The 21435-nt window shown below is 35.4% G+C and overlaps 1 protein-coding gene across 1 annotated transcript in view; it reads right to left on the bottom strand.

Moving 5' to 3' along the window:
• Positions 1 to 21435, bottom strand: part of ITSN1 (intersectin 1 (SH3 domain protein)) — a 100351-nt gene that overhangs the window by 35141 nt on the left and 43775 nt on the right. The window contains exons 17-24 of the mRNA XM_010015489.1: positions 19360 to 19589; positions 17816 to 17937; positions 15947 to 15961; positions 10881 to 11125; positions 9073 to 9232; positions 8009 to 8214; positions 7217 to 7299; positions 4847 to 5013 (exon numbers count right to left, since the gene is read on the bottom strand). Of these exons, the coding sequence (XP_010013791.1) occupies positions 4847 to 5013; positions 7217 to 7299; positions 8009 to 8214; positions 9073 to 9232; positions 10881 to 11125; positions 15947 to 15961; positions 17816 to 17937; positions 19360 to 19589 (1228 nt within the window). The remainder of the gene's footprint in view (positions 1 to 4846; positions 5014 to 7216; positions 7300 to 8008; positions 8215 to 9072; positions 9233 to 10880; positions 11126 to 15946; positions 15962 to 17815; positions 17938 to 19359; positions 19590 to 21435) is intronic.

Raw genomic sequence — 21435 nt, 5'->3', positions numbered from 1 at the left:
ACCCCTGTAACCTATATTAACAACAACAACAACAACAAAGAAGTGAAATAGGAAGGCATCATGAAGAGATCAGGTACAAAGACTAAGTTTAGTTCTGGGACAAAGAGAAGATGATCCAGACAAAATGACTGTATGGAATCAAAGGTGACAACTGGCACTGATATGGTAATATGAGGAATTAATTCTTTGGAAAATGTTTCTGGCAGAAAAACACCCTTCCCCCCTCCTCAATAAAGAACAAGTGTTTGGACCTTCAGAGAACACACTCCTTCAAAATATCACTTAGTCAACATCCATGTTGCCAAATTAGGAGCATACGGACAGATGAAACAGGCTGTGACACTGTATCTTTACAGTTAACTGGTAAACAGAGAAGCTGTTTACCAGAGAATCACCAGAGTGATTTCAAAGAGAAGCTTGGAAATCACCTTGACCGAGTCTGAATTCTGTTTGAGGATTCTCTGAATCCTTGGTAAAAATGTAGAAGAAATACATAGAAATTCCTGCAGTACTTCAATGAATACATAATTAATAAATAATTAATTTAAGATGGACCCAACTCCTGGCCCACTCAGTAGATGGAGAAGTATTTTCTATTCTTTTTTTGAGAGAACACAGCGAAGAGGACATAACCCATTCTATTTCCCTTTTACACACCTGAGACTAACTGCGTTTGAGGATATTTTGTGACAAGTGATAAAGTCTCTTGAAACAGTAAAGCAGAACTTGCTTTGTTAATTTAATGAGACACAGAAGTACACTTGCCAATTGTTTTGTACAGTAAGACCTTCAAAATCCAGAATAAGTACATTCAGACTGTTACTATTTTCAGGATATTTATACAAAGTTTTGTAACTAGAAGCATCTAAATTTTTGTGTTTCCAAGTCCACCATATAAGTTTCATATCTTATGGTAGTTATCACCAGTGTCAAGAAAGGCAGGATAGAATAAAGACTTGTTACAGATCTCTAGCCATCTACCTCAATCTAATGAAAACTCTGAGAACGGACCATGAACCAGTGTTGTCATTTATTTGAAGAACAAAGACTTTCATTCTTTTAATAGGTTAAAACTTTCAGACACAGGAAATAGTTTATTTTATCAACTTGAGGTGAATGAGTAGCCTGGGACTAGGTACAGAAGAACAGATCAAAAAATTTTTCTTCTGATGCATAAACCATTGATATTTTGAGGCTTACAACATTTCTACAAACTCTATGCTTGCTGTTTAAAGATCAGCACTGCCTTACCTTCTATTTGGGTCTAAGTCAATAGTGCAGAACGCATTAAATTAATTTACTCTTTTAGTAACATTTTCCACAATCAGCCAGCTGTCCAAGCACAGCAGCACATCTGAAAGTTAACAGACAGCCACTATTGTGAAATCCTTTGTAAAAACTGGCTCTGTGAACAAGCTGAATAGCAAAACACTGTACGTGTAATGGCAATTGTCCATTTGGAACAAGAAATACGTCCTGCAGGGCATTATGAATCATTTTATGAAAATAAGCATCCTGGATATCAAGATCTCATGAGCTCTGTGCTTTTTCCTCCCTCTCTCATCAAGATTTTATCTGAAGATGTAATTTTCACCAGCAAAAAGGGCAGTTAGAGCACTTTCTGATGAATAGCATGTAGCTGTTTCAGCCCCTGACAAGCTGAGATCAGAGAAACATCGAATTGACCTCTCTAATAAAAATAGGTTCCAGTATTAAATATCTATTTCTGAGTTCTTCAGAAAACTAAGATTTGCCACTGTGAGTCTCTTATAAAAAAGGACAAGCAACCAGTTCTTAAAGGCACACAAAAGGCAGCTCTGCACATCTGAATATAAATTCCCAGGTTTTGAGACTATGCTCTGTTGGAAATATCTTAAGGGAAAACAAAAGCAGTTTCTTCACAGAAAGGAGACTTAACTAACAAGAATGTAGGTGAGGTTAAGTAACTAATTAGCAACTATTACTATCTACCTACAAATTACTGTCTACCTGCAAATTACTATCTACCTACAAACCAGGACTCACAAGGATTTAAGGAAGCTGACAAATGCAAGTGCTGACAGTGCAAGTTCCCACTCATGAACAACAATACAAACTTATGGGTAATATAAAGAGACTTAGGGCTCGGTTTCATGATCACAAGATATTCTACTGGCTAGGCAATTAGCTGCACACTTACTCCTAAAGTGCTGTGGGACAAGCCACCATCTTTTTGATGTATATCAGGGCTGAACTATAATCCACATCCTTGACTGCAAAAGGAGTGCTTTTCTTAACCAGGTAAATTCCTTCATACAGACCCACAGATGCCTCTGCTGCCACAAGTGAAGGGATGTCACACCACTCGGAGGAGAATCAAGCTGCTACAGTTAGGGATAGAGAGTTGAGATTTTCTTTTCTGCACTCTCACTGAGCAATGCTGTCAGGGTAAACCCATACCCTGCCTAACTCCACAACTTACAACTATACAAAATTTACTCTGATTGTCAAAAAAAACAAGCTAGCCTGCTGTGATGGGATCCACAGTGCTACAGCTACAATGCTTCAACTAAATGAACCATTAAGTACTCCTCTTCTAGTCTGGGACTTGATCTAACTTTATCTGCTGGTCCATAGTCACTAGATCTGATGCAAACAAAAGGTAGGAATAAGCACAGGCATATCCAAACCCACATACTAAATGTAAGATACGATGTTTTGCTTCTCAAATGAAGTATTTAACACAAAAGCCAGCTAAGAATGCAGCTCAAAACCAGGTTGAGCTAATATAAGCCAATGCTGTGACAATCTTGCCTCCTTCACTACTCTCCTTCCGTACTAATTCTGCTACTGACATTTTGTAACATATTAGAAGTATGTATTACTTCTACTAGATTAGTTTTCTGCTTTGTGTGGTGTCCTGAACTGGCTTATTAAGAGGTCAGATGAAAGACAGTGGCAGCAAAAGTGTAGCAGGTAGGACTGCACCTGTACTCACTTAGAATGGGTTGCATATGATAATTTTGTATCACAAACAGTGAGGCCAGCAGGACTAGGGAAGTGATCATCGCCCTGTACTCAGCAGTGATGAGGCTGCACCTAGAATACTGCATTTATTTCTGGACCCCCACTACAAAACAGACATTGAGTTGCTGGAGCAGGTCCAGAGAAGAGCAACAAAGCTGGTGAAGGGTCTGGAGCACAAGTGTGATGAGGAACGGCTGTGGGAACTAGGGTTGTTTAGTTTGGAGAAAAGGAGGCTCAGGGGGACACTGTTGCTCTCTACAACTACCTGTAAGGAAGTTGTAATGAGGTGGGTGTCAGTCTCTTTTTCCAAGTAACAAGCAATAAGACAAAAGGAAATAGCTTCCAGTTACACCAGAGGAGGTTTAGATTAAATATTAGGAAAAATTTCTTCACTGAAAGAATTGCCAAGCACTGGAACAGGCTTCCCAGGGAAGTGAATGAGTCACCATCCCTTGAGGTATTTAAAAGATGTGTAGATGAGGTGCTTAGAGACATGGGTTTAGTGGTGGAATTGGCAGTGGTAGGTTTGCAGGTAGACTGGATTATTTTAACAGTCTTTTCCAATCTAAATGATTCTACGATTCTGTTCTATGAAACCACAGTCTTAATGTGCCCAGAAAAGTGGACCTACAACAGAAGGGAACAACTAATCAAAACTGGGACAGAACTTCTCCAGTATTAAAATGATTAGTTCTAGAGACTGAAGAAAGTTGTTACATGATGTAAAATATAGATGAGAAAGTTTCTAAAATGTTTCTGAAAAAAATACCACAATACTGTTTCTCCCAAGGACTGCAATACTAAATACTATTACCTGCAAATTGGTTTTAATCCTGTCTCAGAGCTATTGAAATTTCTCTACTATCCAGAAATTTATTATATAAAGGCCTTCTACACGTACATACTTCAGTGCAGGTTTTATTCTTTGGCTTTTCCACTAATAGAAATAATTTTAAGGAGTGACTTTACTGAAAATTTATATTGCAAAGTCATTGAGTTGCATCACATACCCACAGAATTCAAGACGTGTGGAAAAAGCCTTACCAACTAGATTTCTAAAAATCCAGTGATTTTTACTTATTTATTTACTTTTAAAACCACTATTACTTTTACAGACATAAAAAAGTTCTCCTTCTTGTCAAGAGATTAGTATTGTATGCAACTATGACTCTAAGCTAAGGCGTACTAGTAGTTGAATTATCCTCTCAAACAGATGAGGAATATAAATGAGAAAACATCTTTCTTTAGAAGAAAACATCTTTCTTTAGAAAGCCTAAAAAGAGAGGGGAAAAAAATGTGACACGAACATGTTCTGTTGGATTATTCCAAGAAAAAAATCAGATGAAACAGAACCTTTATTATCCAACCAAGAACTCTCAAATAAATATAGTAGTTAGCTAAGTTTTGTTGTAAAATTTGTTACCCTTGATTGTAAGAAAATGACAAGAGGGGGAGGGAAATATAATAGACTGAAAAATTACTCTATCTTTTTTAAAAAATAATGGCAGTAAGATAAAACTGTCTTTAAAAACTTGCCCTGGGAATAAGGTAGTCATAGGTATTCTGATTTGTCTCTACAAAACTGCCAAGTTAACTGTTAACACATGCAAGATTCATTTTAATATATAATCCAAAGTTATTTATGACATTACGTTATAAAGTGCAACTATTATTGTTTTTCCCTTCCAATCTCACATTCAGTAAAACTGCAAAAATATTTGTACATCTCCCTTACAGCAGAATAATGTATATAAGATCCACTGACTTGCAACTATCATTATAACACCAAATAAAACATACCTCCCCAGCTCAAGTTTATAACATTTCAATACGTCTCTACCTCAGAATCTTTGAGTCTCACATAGTTAGATGGGAAAACTCCAGACTTATCACCCAGTGTTCCTGTCCACCAGTCGCCATCTTTCTTTGTCACAAGAATCATATCACCTTGTTGAAAAGTTAGGTCTCCTTGTTCCGAACTCTCATAAGTATACATAGCAATATACTCTGTAAGAGAGAAATAAATACAGAACATGGGAAAACACTTCATAAACTACTAAATTATCATTTGCAAAACCTAACTAATATAATGTAGTCTATCCACAGGCTAGATAGAAGATATATTTATTAATTACTATTCATAAACCCCTCAATATTTAATGCATACAATGATATCCATCAGAACTAAATACAATCTATCAAACTGCTTCTAGATTCTTTGCAGTTTTGTTTTGGGTTTTTGGGGTTTTTTTTAAATAATTTACTAGTATAATTAAGATTTACATAAATTATTAATTTATATCAGAAACTACTCTGAACACGTTTCCCCATGGTCTCTGTTTTCTGCTGATAGCTAGACAGTTCAGTCTTGGGGATGGAAAGTCTCAGTATCCAAATATCTGTAGATACAGTCTTCATTTTACATATGCTGTTTGGCTCTCATATACAATGAAGTCTTTCATTACTTGAAGCTTTGCATGAAGGGTACACATCTCATTGCATCTTACGCAACAGATGGCTGGGAAATGTTAAGACAAAGCCTGTGTGTGTTCTGTTTTGTTAAAACACAGTCAACTACTTAGTATTCAAGTGCAAAAACACTAAAGTAGACTGATGTTGAGAAATGCAATGCATAATTCAATCACAGAACTACATGAAAAATTTTTACATAAATGATTACAAAGAAGAATTTTACACAATTCAGTAACATTTTCTATACAACTTCATACATTCTTATTTAACTGAGCATTATCACATTTTATATGGGCACAAAACAGATTTCTGAAGATTATATCCCTCTGTTTCTAGGACCAGCTCTGGACCTAAGAGCAATTCACGTATTTCAGTAAGACTTTCATGCATATGTAACAAAAACATGCAAGTATCCACTGAAGCTGGCAATTGTTCTATTTGCTGGAACACTAAATCTGACCAAAAACTTAGCTCAGGGAAGTTCAGTGAGAATTCAAGCCACAATTACTATACTTAATGAAGCAGTTTGTCTAACAACTGAAGCTTAAGAACACACACATCTGTTTGTATGCACGTACACACCAACACACACATTAAACATCATAATGTATGCTATACAATGGAAATTCTCTTAAATTCTTTAAATGTAATAGAAGCTGAAAAATCCATGCTTTACTCTTTCTTAAAAATATAGGTTTTTTGAAATGCTTTATTAAAAAGTTGTGTTCCTTTTTAATACAAACATATGATTTGAGATATCCCATACTTTACAAAAAAGACTTTCATTTCTATGATTGCTTTTACTCAAATATAGTGAGCAAGACAAGTTTTATTTTGCAATACTGATTATCTTATTTTTCTTGTTACATGGATCTTTACAATTACCTCCTTTTAATTTCTGTAGTGCTCATGCCAGTGGCAAATTAAATATACTGGTAAACAATGAGACTCTCACTTAAAACTGCCTGCAGAATTGTAGTTAAAAAAAAAATAAAATAAAATAAAATAAATCAGGTGTGCTGTAGGAATTATATACAAATGTTCATTTGTAACCTATATTTAGCTTCATTGACTTACTCTGTGATTTAAATTAATCTAGCTGACTCCGCACCGAAATGGATTAAGAGTGCCCACACAGTCTGTTAACACAGCTCATGTGGAGACACTAAGCTCCAGCTGAAGGATAGTTAACAGTCAGGAATGAGAGTTTTAAAACCCTCCAGAGGCCTAACAATTATCTGTCTATGCCCCAGGCTCCATCTTTAAAAATGAGGTGTAGCCTTGACTGTAAGCATCGCAACATTCTATAACTGACTGTAATTTCTTTAATTAAGAGCTGTAATGAAACATTGGAAATGAGCTTTGGTGAAAATGAGACATTTATTAATAATTCCTGACATCATGAAGTACATATACAGATGTGCTTATTTAGTGCTCTGAAAAAAAACATTCCAGATTGTGAATTGTTACCAAAATATTTGTACGAGAAACAGTACAAACTATGGAAGATATTTTAATAGCATGTGACATTATTTCTCTCTACACACAAGTTACATAAGTTCTTACTATAATAATTTTAAATCATTCTAAAGGCAAATTGATTTGCACTTCAATTTTAACAGGCCTGATCTTAAAACACTAAGATTTGATTCTAAGCTTGTTTCTGGTAATAAGGAGACTTACTCTACTTAACTACATAGTAAAATGCTATTAATCCCATTCAGTTTGAAATGCTTACCTTCACCTGACATGGTTGCTTTTGTTGCTGGTGATGCTACTCTTTTCAGACTAGCAGGACTTTCTGAGGAACCAGAATCCATGCTTTAGAAGAAAATAATGGTTATTTAAGAAATCAAATCTCTTCAGAAAAATTATCATATTTTAAAAATAAAAAAAAATTAAAACAAAAAAATAAAAAAATCAAGCATATGCGTCCATAAGTAATTCCCTACAATTTAAAAGAAGAGACAGTAAATGTGCAAATTAAAAGTACAATGGCCTGGCATGGTTACATTTAGGTTACTGCCTTAAATACACAAGTTTCTACACCTCCTCTTCTCCCTTAAGAAAAAAAAAAAAAAGAAAAAAACATCTAAAATCATTCTCATTTGTATTACTAATGCTAATGTTGCCTTCACATCACATAGAACCAGATTTTGATTGTTTCATCCTCCAAGAATAATGACAAGTGGTTTAGTTTTGTGGTATACTTTTTTATTTTGGCGAAAGATAAGCTATGACTTACATAGCTGTAATTCATAAAATCCAATCCACTATTTTTTTAGTTGCAAGTCACATAGAATTAGGACCTTAGATGTTTTGTTGGTGAGGCATGGCCCAAGGAGAACTGCAGTCAATTTTCTTATTCCTCCCACAAAAATTTCCAGGGTTGGAAGTCAAAAGTGTCCAGAAGAGAGCCACACAAAAAAGGCATTTCTACAGATTAGATTCTAAACTTTAAGATTCAAGTGTGCAACTCTTCCTATTTATCTAACTATTACAGTATAGAACTACAGTAAAAGTAAAATACCTCGTTGACTTCCTAATGGGGCCTGAAATAAGCTTCACATACGATTTAGGAAACCACCCCTTCTGTCCTTGAACCTCTCCGAACCACCACATATCTTGCTGCTCCAAAACTGTGATGATATCATTTTTGTTGAAATTAAGGTGGTTGTCTTTTTTTGCTCTCCAAGGATAAAGAGCCTGTGCTTGAAGCCCCTCCACTTTTTCACCCTAATGCAATTTTAAAAAATAAAAATAAAAGAGAGAGAAGTCAGACATGCACCACCTTTCACAAAGAAATCTGCTTAAGGAATTATATTCTTATGCTACTTATATAGCAACAAAATACACACATTGTTCATCAACTGTATAAAGCAAAGTCAGTCAATTAAACCCACAAAGTAATACCTGAAACATTTACAGTCCTCCTACATTTCTATCTGTTAACACATAATCAATACCATCATGCAAGGTTATCAGAGGTTTTGCTTAACAAGTTAAATCAAGTTTTACAATTAAGGTATACATGTAATAAACCTTCGTGAAGCTTTTTTAGCCGTAATCTTCAAGGAAAATTATGCTTTGTGGCAAGTTATTCATTGTACATTCCAACTCTTGGCTCTAAGATACTAAGATATTTAGCATTTTTCAGAACACATTAGCTTACAAGAACAGTATGTTGTTAAGTTGAGGAAAAGAAAATGCCTTAACAGATGGACAGAATTCATCTGATGTGAGGCTTTGCCATTGCTATTCCGCTTAACTACATAATCCACTTTGGAGTGAAGGTTATTGTCAGGTGACTCAGGAAAGCCCCAAGGAAGTGACCAAAAACTGGCGTTCTGCCAAAAAATTAAGGCTGGACCACCAGAGTCTAAAAAAAGCTAGCACAGAGTAGCAGAACAAAAACTGCTTCACCTTAAATTTTCCACGGATGTTGCAAATGGATGCATGCTACCTGTTCATCACTCCAAACTGGAATAGCTTACCTATCTCAGGGGACTGTTATAATGCATGGTCAATGTTCATAATTCGCTTTCCAAATGTTTGTGCTGGATCAGAACAGTTTCAATGAATATAGGCACTCACCTGACCCAAGACAGGAGAGGGAGATGATCCTGTAACAGTGGCAGGAGTGAAGGCTGATCGCTGCCGCATCTGCCCTGCACTGGGAACAGTTAAAGATGGCTGAGCTGCCCAGGCATCCCAGTTATCAGTCTCTGGTTTCTCACTAGTGTTTGTTGGCCAGCTGAAGAAAAGAGAATGACATAATTCCTAACATTTTCAGCTGAATAAAAACACTCATGCAGGAAGACTGTGAAGGTAAAAAATTTCTACATTCCAGGTTAATTTCTTTTAACTGAATATTCCATAAGCATCATAACTCTTAGGTGGAAGTAGTGCAAACACAGGCTAACAATTAAGTTTATCTTAAAAAGGCAATCTCTAAATACAGTTGCTTGTCCTTTCTACTTAAGGTCAGCTGTTCCGGTAATTTACTTTCATTTCTTAGCTGTGCTCCAATACAACAGAAGTAGTGCAGTCTATATTATACACATTTGAAAGAGGTAACGTAAAAAAAATAAAATTATTCTCTTCAAAACTGATTTGAAATCTTCACACTTGCATGCCACTGACCTCTTACATCCTTCTCTTATACATCATTTTGCTACTTCCCATTCAAATCCTTACATTTTTAATTTTGCTTAAAATTATTTCCTACTGACTTCTTTCAACTCTTCATGGTTCTATGCAACCTCTTATTCTTTTTTTATGTTATATCTTGTCCTTTAAAATGCCTACTAAATCTCATAATCCACATCCCTACCTCCAGATACCCACTTAAATGAACAAAATCCCCTGAACTCTGGGAGTGTAAACAAAGCACCTGTCTTAAACAATGCACCTATCTTAAACATGCAAGTTTCCCTTGCATGTTGCTTGTGCTATTAGTTGCAGTAATCAATTGTTGTCCACCTAGATCGTAAGTGTCCAAAGGCCACAACCATCTCTAACCCCTATATTATGTTAAGGACAGTATTATTAGTATAAATGCCCTGGGATTCACTTTGTATTGAAACTGAGTATTAATTTTTACGAAAAGCCTGAAAGTATGCATTATCCACCTATAGCTTTGTCAAACGTATGATTTATTGAAACAATAAAATCCAGTATGAATCAGACATCTCCAGGAAGCTCTAGATTTAGTCTTACTCTCCCTCCTCAGAAAAATGACTGTTCGTAGTAAACCAGAAAAAGTTTAGATAACTGGAAAAGCTACTGTGACCCAGTAGATGAAAATTTTGGAAAAGAACATATCATGTACTGTAATATTGTACAAAGATATTTAGATATTTAATTTATAAATATGTGTTACATGATCAAAGTATAAGACAATTATCTACCCAACCCCGTTTACATAGGGGTTGATAATACTGTACAGAGCATTAAGTTAACTAAACATCTAGGGAAGAGCACATGTTCTACCTGCATCAGTCTTACTAACGTTGCGATAAGGAATTAATAAATCATCTTTTCATGTTAACTTTGTCATTATCTTATTTTGCATAATCAAAGTTGGAAACCTTCAATAAGGATTGATGTCAACTAATTTTAACTAAATTTAAGAGAAGGAAGGTGAACACCTTGGAATTTCCACCATGTCACCATCCTCATTTGAGATGTGCCCTTCTGCATTGCTCAGGCAAATATGATGGAAGCATGGCTAAAGTTCCACAAGGCTGCAATCTTAACTATTTACTATGGAAAAAATATTTTCCTTCAAACAAGCTATTTTTATCTTGCAATCTTGATGCTCTGTGTTAACTATCACCACGGTCAAATTGATTAAAAACAACTCCAGCACATTTAAGGTGACAATCAGAACCCAAACATACGTTGAACTGAAGTCTGCCCAGTTATTGGTACTTGTAGTACACTCTGTAGAAGCAGGAGCTCCTAGTGATGTAGTGGTTTCATGCACAGAAACTTTAGGTGCAGCAGGCGCATCAACTGCTGGCTTTACAGAAGCAGGAACTTCATTTTCAGGTATTTTCTCTGCATAGTTTGCAGGGAACCATCCAGTTTTCCCCTTCAGTTCTCCACCAAGCCACCCTGGTTCTCCAGTCTGGCTTTCATCCACCTGTAGATGCATTAAGTTAGAAAGTTAAGAAACATCACATACAAATGGAATTTTTCCTTTAAGCAATCCATCTCATCCACAGCAATTACCTCTCCCTAGTTAGAGAGACATGACACCTTCATTACAAATGTAAGTTCCACCTAGGTAGAATTTTGTTGTTATTTGATTTACCTTTGGAGAATTATGTTGACAGATATTTCTTCTATGGTATATTAATAGGTAAGGGAACATTTTGCAACGCAATACTGCTTTGCAATTCTTTTTTTTTTTTTTCTTTTTCTTTTCTCCCCAAGCCAAAAATCAAAAGGATTTCCTGCAGATGAGGTAAAAATGAGTTTTATTTCAGTCCTGATGCATAAGCCAAGCACTGGCTTTTAAACAGTTGCCTGAAAGTCTGTCACAGGATAGCAGACTTAGGAGAATTGAGTTGTAGAAAAATCCCTGAAATACTGATATTTCTGGTTTAACTAACACAAAACATAGTTTTTAGCAAGTTTTCCAAGATTCTCTCTTGCAGAAAATACAATGAAAACCACAGCATATTAAAAACAACATCCATTGAACAATTCAAAACAAAGCCACAGATTTGCTAACGTATTTATACAAAACAATTCCATGGTTAAGTTTTCATATGTAAATTTGCAGGCCTTGGTTCTTTCCCCTCACTCTGATATCTTTGCCAAGCCACAAAGGACACAATGAAACAGGACTAGTTCTGCAGCTATATTTTAATTCATACTTATTATTACATTCATGTTTAGCTACAATGTTGTAAACTTCACACTTTCCTGTTAACTTTTCTTAGACATTTCCTGTATTTTTTCTCCATGCTCTACTGACTATTTATTGTCTTAGTCTGTTATTTCACCAAAAGTGATCAGTTTAAATTCTGTGAGCTGCAGCTAACCATATTCAGCAAGAATTGCAGAAAAGTAATTCACCATTGCTATCCTACCCCTGCTGAATTGATAGGGTGGCTAAATACCTTCAAGGAAAGGTCAGTTGCAGAAACTTTTAGAAGAAAAAAGACAATAATTGTATTCAACAATAATTTTGGTAAATTAAGTGTTCTAACTATCTAACTTCTTTGATAGGTCAAAAGAATCTCAGTTTTCAAGCAAATCCATGCATGCGAATAGGGTTTGCACCTCTGACATGTAAATAATACCTACTTTGTACAGTAACCTGCTGTACTGCAGATTCCCCAGCAATAGTCAAGTCAGCTGTAAAACCAGGCCAGTAACGAAGTCAGATGACCAACCCTACACAATGGCTGGTTTTGGGCAAGAATTTTTCGCATCAGTTTAGGCAACTAGCAATTGGTATTTCAAAATACATGGGTTTCAAACGAGAGAGTAACTCTGGCGTTGGCAGTGGCAGATAACACAGCAGTCAGAGGTGCTTAAATTTGTATTTCTCAATCACCTGACACTGCTTCCTAAAAATCCATTATCAGTGTGAGGGATCTGTTGATAACAGAATGCTTCATGGAGGAATGAGAAATAGTATATTTTTCAGTCAAAGCAGTTTTCAGTATATTACATTATTAGAAAATAGCATATAGTAGTGTCTCAAGCCAGATGCTTCTACAGTTGGAAACACACCTACAAATTCACTCTATTGATTTTAACAAAATATAACCCCATCAGCTGCTTATTTAGAGACTTAAAAAAAAATAGTAGCAAAAAAAATTATTTTGTGGCAATGATGCAAACTAGTCACTCTAGACCAAAGGTGGGACCATCCTTTTGCCTAGACATAACTGAAGCTGAAGCAGAAAATATTCTGCCCCTGATTGTCCCTGGACTACTCATTTGAGCTGCTGATAGATTGCTTTGCCTTCAGCCAGTTGTTGTCTCTTTGACTCCTATTGTAATTTGTACCCCACACCCCTCTTCTGGTGCAAAGCAATCCATTATTTCTGCTTTCTGTTGGGTCTATCTTCTGTCTCAGTCCTTTTTAACTCAAAGCAAACCCAGAAATAAGCAGGCTACATGCTTGACCGGTTCAGTGTGGTTTTACTGCAGTGCAGAGCAAAATTTCCACTGCAGCACTGAATAGGACTGTTAAAGCAGCAGTATGAGTAATGAAAGGTCACAGCAGAGGGTGAATCTTGTGAGAGAGGGAGAAATGGATTAACAACACCTGATGACAAACTGCATAATGTTAACACTAATAATAGTCATATAGTTTCTACTCTCATTCAATTGGTGGTAACTTTTTACAGGTTCTAGAATCACTAACATACAATAAAATTAGGACTGAAAAGCTGAAAATCTGTTATGGTGGTGCTTGAAATCAATCTTTGAAACTGCTGTTTCAGATAGAAATAACCTTGTACAAGCAGAGAAAAAAATCTACAACCAATTTAATGTCTCTTTAGAAGGCAGTTTCAAGTTAAAATAATTCATAAAACAGCCTATTAAGATAGTCAAATTTCTGCTTATTTGATCCAATTAAGTTTTCTATGTATACTCATAAAAAAGGCACTTTGAAGGATCATTTTAACTCTATAAAAATTGCTGGTTTCTCAGTCATTCATATAAAGTATAATTTGCATCTGTACAGTACAGTAACTTTGAATAAATACCTTTGCACCTTTTTAGAATTTATTTGTTCTCATTTCCTAATATGTTTACACCCACTATCCTCAAGTCCCTATGCCAAACTGCCCCAATTTATTTGGGACAGGCCAGCTTGGATGTGGCTTTGAGCAACCTGGTCTAGTGGAAGGTGTCCCCACCCATGGCAGGGGGGTAAGAACTAGATGAGCTTTAAGGTCCCTTCCAACTCAAACCATTCTGTGATTATATGATTTTTAAAAATATTGGTTTACCCCCAGATGTAACTAGACTTTAAATGTACATCTGAATTGTGAAATACAGTGTATGGTTTGATTTTTTATTTATTCAACCCTATTTCTAGCCACAGCTTACAATCACTTAGTTTCAGCAGCTGAACACAAGTGACAGGAATAACAGCAACACAACTCTTCGTAGCAAAAGCAATAGGTCCTCTGTCAACAGAAGGGTTGGCTTTGCAGCGGCCTACTCCACTTTGACTTACCTTATGTATCACCAGCAGTGCATGCACACTGTAAGAGAAGCCCTGTTTTATGGTAGATATTCACTCTAGCTACAAAGTCAAACTCCAATACTCTCACAAAAAGTATTTAATCAAAGCTAAACTGAGTACCATCTTCTGTTTTGTTCAACTAACTATCTATTAAGTGCCCATTTTAATTTGATCTAGATATTTTGAGACTACTGGAACTCCTGTTATAATGCTGAATGTAAGCTCTACAGGCCAAAGGCCATATGCTGGACCTAACACAACAAAGCTGTCTGCCTGTCTAAACCAAAGAGCTTTCATTCTAACTCTCACAATCAGTAACTAACACAACTGATGAGAAACCATAATTTTGAATTTGGTTTAGACTTTCCATGAAAGCTTCTTTATGAACTTCCTGTTTAACTTACGTTCTTCTGCTACTAGAGCCACTATAGTTCAGTAATTCAATAATTCACCTATATTTCCTTGAATTATGCTCAATTTATTTAAAGGAGGTATATTATATAAAACATTATCAGCAACAAAAGAGTCCATACATTTCCTTCAAACAGGAGCCTAACAGCAGCAAATGCCAGCAGGACTTTGCAAGAGAGCTAGCCAAAAGAAATTCCATACATTGTAACATATATTCATACACATAATAGAAACTTAAATTCTTGGACAGAGTCCTGAAAGAGACATGGCTTTCTTGGCTCAGAATATTTGTTCCCAGACAAAAGCTGAGTTAAGTTATAGTTAGGGTCATAAATCAATCTAGTTTACAGTGAAAGAAATTTAAAGTACATAGAAAGGCAAGAAGCAGAGAAAGCAGAAATCCAAGTTAAGAGAAAATATAAGACTCATGTAATTACAAAGCAGAAGAATTAGAAAAAATAAAATATACAGCCCACACCCCACGCATTCTCTAAACAGTTACGCAGGACACATCAGTACTATAGATAACTAATACATCTACTGGGAAGTCAGGCAGAAGAAAGTCCTCCTCAAATTTGCAAATACTTTTCTTTCAAAATAAACCCTCATCTCCCTCATTTCCACCAAGACAGGTGTCAAGATTCATACACAGTGTAAAAGTGCATTACACTTGTAAAAACTATTTACAAGCTATACATCTATTAAAGCCACAAGTCATTCTGACATAATGAATTCTGCAGTCCACGACTTAGGCCTGGTTCCCATGTGCACGGTTAATGGATTTGGGCTTCAGCTGGATTCTCTGCTCACAGCAATTACAGTTTGTATGTTATCTTCTGTACAGCTCTATGATTACAGGACATGATTGCACAAGCCTGCACATACAAAGCCATTTATAAGTATTACAACGGTGAATTGCTAAATTTGCTTATGTTAAAACACAGTTACCCTAAGCAATACTTATTTCATTGCACACAGTAAACTCCTAAAAGGTCAGCTTAACTACAGAGTTGCATTTATGTCATACATTAGACACACTTTAACATGTAAGCTTGTAAATGATTATTTTCCAAAAAACGTAACCAACTCAAACCTTTCAGCACCACAGGACACGACAAACACTTAAGGACAGGGAATAACTTAGGAGTCCAAATGCCCATTATCAAAAGTAAGTTCCGGCCCATTGCACTTAAATTACTTTTGACAATGTGAGCTAGTTTGTTAATTTTACCCTAGGTGAATTCAAAAACAAGTAAACTACATGGCAACAAAAATCTGTATTTATGAAAATGAATAAATTGCATAGACTTCCTAACAGTCATATAGCACACTTACCCATTCCCTTTTAACCTCCATCAGGAAAGCAATGATTTAAAGCAAGGCAGAATTATAACACATTTCACAAAAGTGTCTTATATTAACTTTTCTAAGAGTAGCCCATTTAAGCAATAACTGCAGAGCAGGAGACAAATCCCCCAAGAATCAGTCATCAGGTTTAATTATTGTCAAAAGTAAGTTAAATAAAGAAAATTGAGAGTAGTTACCCTAGTTCTGTAGAGTAACCTAAAATATGGTCCAAAAATAAGATATAAAAAGATGCAAATTACCTCAGGTTCTCCAAAATGTGTGAAATGCCCCTTAAAAATCATATATTTTTGGCAAAAATGTTATTTCCCTGCAAGTCTACTTAGTATTAGTGATTGCTCTTCCTCAAGGGAAAAAACAGAATACTTACATTCCTAGGCTACAGTCTGTTTCCCAAGAAAGCAAGACAACACAGCATTTTTTAATAGCCTAAGGAGACCCATGTACCTGCATCCTCTCTCATTTAACAGCTGACTGACCAATACTATTTCTTGATGCAGAACAACAAACAACACATTGCATTGCTATTTAGAATAAATGGCATTGGGTCTCTTCCTGAGTCATTCAGTAGTGCTATTAATCCAGGATTTGCCTTTTATTTTCTAAAGCAGATTCTAACATCACAAACCCAACAATTAAAATAAAAAGGCTGAGATGAAGGCTCATCTCCCCAGAATACACACATTAAAAAAATAGTTACCATTAAAACTTATGAGAGTCTACAAAGGGTATTTTTTCCACAAGTCCATTTTTTCTAAACTGTGCAAAAACACAGTAGCTCCTAATATCTATTTTGTTGGGTAGACATTATAATGAAAATAATTACCCACAGTTAATAAGATATCATTTAATAGTTAAACTAGGAATTTTCATTATGTATAGACATAGGTATGTTAAGATCATACTAGTAATTTATTAACATACACATTCAGTAACTGTAGTCATTAACACCAGAACTGCTGGTCATATCCGTGTATCTGAACAGCTATGTATAAAAAGGAAAAGAAATTATTCTGTATCAACACACCTGCAACCAAATTTTTAGGTTTTGAAGTTTTCATTTTTAGAAAAGTAATTTTATCTATTGTATATGCTCTTTAAAATAAATTTAAAGGCATCTCTTGAGAGTTTAGTAGATTAACGAGAAAATTATCATACAAACAATTCCAAGCTACAGTAGATCATTACATCAAATACTGTCACAAAGAATTGTATAAAAATTTCAACTATTGCTGAAGAAGAACCACCACCATACAAAGACTATATTAACATTTATGTGACCATTACAGAAGTGTAGACATCTCATAGTTTAGCATAACCGTTTCACACAGTATTACGCTGGGCATCACATTCTCTTAATAAAGGCAATTTTCCAAATTAAAAATTTTACACTGCTTTTCTCTTATTCTTATAAAAAGGTAGATTTCTTATTAGAAACACACTTTATCAAAGCCAGTTTTTCATTTCCACACATAATAGCCACCCTCTCAATAGAAAATAACAGAAACTTTTTTTCCTAGGTACCTTGGAGTACAAGAAACCTCTCACTGAGGTAACTTCTGTATAGGAACATTTTTAAACCCATTGACAGACACACACAGCTCAGCATGCTGAAACTGATACAATCTACTCATATGTTATGTTTAAACTTTACACTTACAATGAACTGTAAGAAGCTATCTATTATTATAACAGGGTTACTTGTCATATCACATAATTTCAGTATTCACTGAAATAGTTTTCTCAACTCTGTAAAAAATCTTGCCATATATGTAATTTCAGTCACACAAGAGCAAAGCTTAAGTAATTTTATCAAGTAGTATCACAATCCCTTCTTACCATGACTATGTCGCCAGGCTGAATACTGATTTCATCGTGGCTTCTTGATTCAAAAGGATACAGTGCTCTATAATACACTATTTTTACATCCTCCTGAGCAGAAATGGTTAGAGGAGCTTTTTCTGAGCAAAGGAAAAAAATGCACAGATACAAAGAAAAAAAAATAAATAAATCAAAACATATTATTTTTAAATATTTGAAAAATTAGTTGAAAGCAGAGACAAAAATTAACAAACTTTACTTTGTCTGCAGGAAGTACATTATCCCTCTTTTACACAAGGGGAAATATGAAAATGAATTATTTAAAATACAACTTTTACTATTTTCTCTGCTAAACACCAGGCAAAATATTGTTATATTTTAACTTCTATGATATATACTACTATTTTCATAGAAAGAGTCGTGTGCTTCTGATGCAAAACATATGACTTCTCAAATGCTTCAGTGATTTTGTAGGTTAAATCTGATCAGCCATGGGTTCGATTCAAACAATGATGTTCTTGCATTTATCAATGGTAACCCAAGTACTTTTAAAGCCTGCTTGTGTAGCAGCTTCATTTGCAGCCTGACTATGCTTCCAAGAAAGACGTTTCAAAATGTCCTCATAAAGATTGTTTGAAAAGAAGTCGCTTACAGATAGTGTTTTTAAAAAAATAATTACTTGCTAAAGATGCATCATTAGAAAAAGAAGAATACAGAAACCCTCCAAATATATAAAATAAATTGCTCTTGAATAATGCACTTCCTATTTTGCCTGTTTGGTCATAAAAGCGCTCTCTGCTACTCTGCACAAATAAAACCTAGCAAGTGGACATATTAGATTGACAATTTTATATTTGGGCTAAAAGACAGAAGGTAATCTTCCCTTTATGCAATCTTTTTATCAAACATTTAAACAAAGATCACATTTCCAGTCAGTTCTTTTGCGTATGTATCAAAGCCACTTTAGGGGGAGCCATGATTCTCAATACAGGCAAAAGTCAGGTTAGAATGAAGACGAAAAGCTCTTATCTGAAAGTGATAGTGTGCACAGCAAAAAAAAAAAAAAGAAAAAAAAAGAAAAAAAAAGAAAAAAGGTATTAAATCTTACACTTCAGGTTATTTGTTCAGTAAACAACATGCATGGGGAAAGGGGAAGAGGAAAAAGGTTAACTAAATTATATATTGCTACTACTCTAAAAATCCCAAGGCAAATATTCCACACCAAAATAAGAATTGTAAAGAAAAATACAGAATTAATTTTTGACATATTGCATCAAGATCTTACAACAGTTTTAGCTAAGATTCTCTCTTCAGATGGCACTGTGAGTGTCATCAACTGTGCTTCACACTCTGCTAAAAACTATCCTTTTAGGAAACATAGTGAAGCCTAAAAGAACAACTTTTTGGAGTCTAGAACTCAACCCATACATGATCTACTTTAATAAGACTGGCAATCCAATTCTGAACCATAACATTCTTCTGTATGAAATGGGAAGACAAAACAGAAAAGAATTGTTCAAGAGGCATGTGCAACAGCATTTCTTGAATTTTTTATTTTGTACCTGCATTTGACCAAGGTGCCTGGACAGCTGGCTTGATTGGCTCTTGATGTGGTTGGAAAAGCTTGCTCAGTTTCTCTTGCATTTCCTGTTTCCCCTTATCGTCGCTTTCCTTCTTCTTGGCTATTTCTTCCCTTTTTTGCTTTTCATCTTCCTGAATTTTTTTTTGCCACTGAAGTTCTTCTTCTGGTTGCACTCGATCAAGCCGCTGTTTATCCCGTTCCTGGATTCTCCTGTTGGACAATTAAGGTGGGTTTTTTAAGCCAGTCAAACAAAATACCATAAAAGTTAGTTGTCCTTTGTGTGATCTATAGAATAAAGTATACTCTTTATGGCTTTTGCATACCCTGTAAGAGCTGTTAATTTTATTTTGGTGAGTTAACCACTCCACATCATCTTCTTACACAAAGACTCCTAGAGGGCAAATGAGAAATATTCAGAAAGATTTGCTATGTATGACTCCATATGTATTCATAGAGAAAAAGCTATGACTCTCAGACAAGTGAGAGAACACAATTTCATGTAACCAACTACTAAGTGCAGCTCTCTAGTACCTTGAGTTGCTTTGACTTTGCATTTAAAAAACTACCTTTAACGCAATTTTTCATTTTAATTTGCATATCAATTCTGTACCTTCACAATACAATTCCACAGAACTCTAAAAGAGGTACGGAGCAACCTGAGCATACAGAAATGATAAACTAGTTATGCTTTGGAGCTAAATGTAAGGTGGGAAAAAACATTCAAAGCTATTTTTTCTTGCTGGAGTTCTCAGGGATCTGTAAATGCTAAACTTGACCTTCTTTATTGAGGCTGTGATCTCTTCTCCTCTATACTGGCATGAAAATAAATATATCTACCCGTGTTTTTCTAATTGTATGAAACTTTACACAGGTATCTTAGAACACTCTTTGTCAGCTCACAATGTTCTGAAAATTATAAGCTTGATAATAATTTAGTATCTTACACGTTCAGTCCAACCTCCAACTTAACAACACCTGAGTCTCAGCTTGAGGACTAAACAATATTTGTGCATTCTCTTTTCATCATTTTCCATGGGATTCATAAACCTTATGCAGTTGTTTTAAGTGATGAACTGTATGGAGAAAGGAGGAAGTGGGGGATGAGGGGAGTAGAAGGGAGCAGAAACTTCCCTTGGCTGAAGAAACAAAACTCCTTGGCATCCAAGAACCCAGACATAAGCCCTTCAGTTCCATGTAGCTGTGAGGCTGCTTTTGAAAACCTCTTCCCAAGCAGTCTAATTCAAGCAATCTGAGTATATCAGCATTGCAAGTTACCATTTTCAATTGTCTCACAATTCCTTTTATTTAATTTAGGCCTGTAGATAACCGCTACAGCTATCACCAGACATTTTCAAAATTAATCGTTGCCATAAAGTTTTCCCTGAAACCCAATAAGCAGCAAATTATACACTTCAGTTTTAATCTGCTCAGCACTGACTTCAGCTCTAAAATGCAAAAGGAGTAGGAATATAAAATAAGTTTGTTCTGCTTATTTTCTCAAAGCTGAAAACATCCTCAGGTAAGATTCAAAATAGAAAAGTCAGGAAAAAAAAACAAAAACAAAAACAAAAAAAAAAAACAAAACCAAAACAACCCCAGAGCAACCAAAACCCCAACAAAGAATCAGTTATCAGAAAGTATGTCCATCCTCATCCTTCTGTTGAGGGGTGAGGAGTAAAAATAACTACAAGCTTCACACAGCACTCTTGCAGAACTATTCAATTACACATTCCCAGCTGTGAAAGCTAACAAGTCCTTCATCTCCAACAGAGGACAAAACAACAGACAAAAAGAATAAATATTCTCTGCTAGAAACAATTTGCACCAGTAAAGATAACTTCAAAGATGACCTATTTCATTTCCATACCTCCTTCCTATTCACAGAATCAGTGACAAAGGCAAGACAAGCAGCTGGTCATTACAGAATTGGCCTGCCATATAGAACACTATGAACCAAGAATAACACAAATTCCTGGCCAGAAACTGTGTGGGAGGGAAAAAAAAAAAATTAATTCCTTAAGGGGAAAAATCCACTTTCCAAACAGTAGGTTGGCAC

Source organism: Nestor notabilis, unplaced genomic scaffold (assembly GCF_000696875.1).
Source record: "Nestor notabilis isolate BGI_N333 unplaced genomic scaffold, ASM69687v1 scaffold9635, whole genome shotgun sequence".
NCBI classification, from domain to species: Eukaryota; Metazoa; Chordata; class Aves; order Psittaciformes; family Psittacidae; genus Nestor; species Nestor notabilis.
The sequence above is the reverse complement of the archived record's forward strand: the minus strand, read 5'-3'. Positions and strand labels throughout refer to the sequence as shown.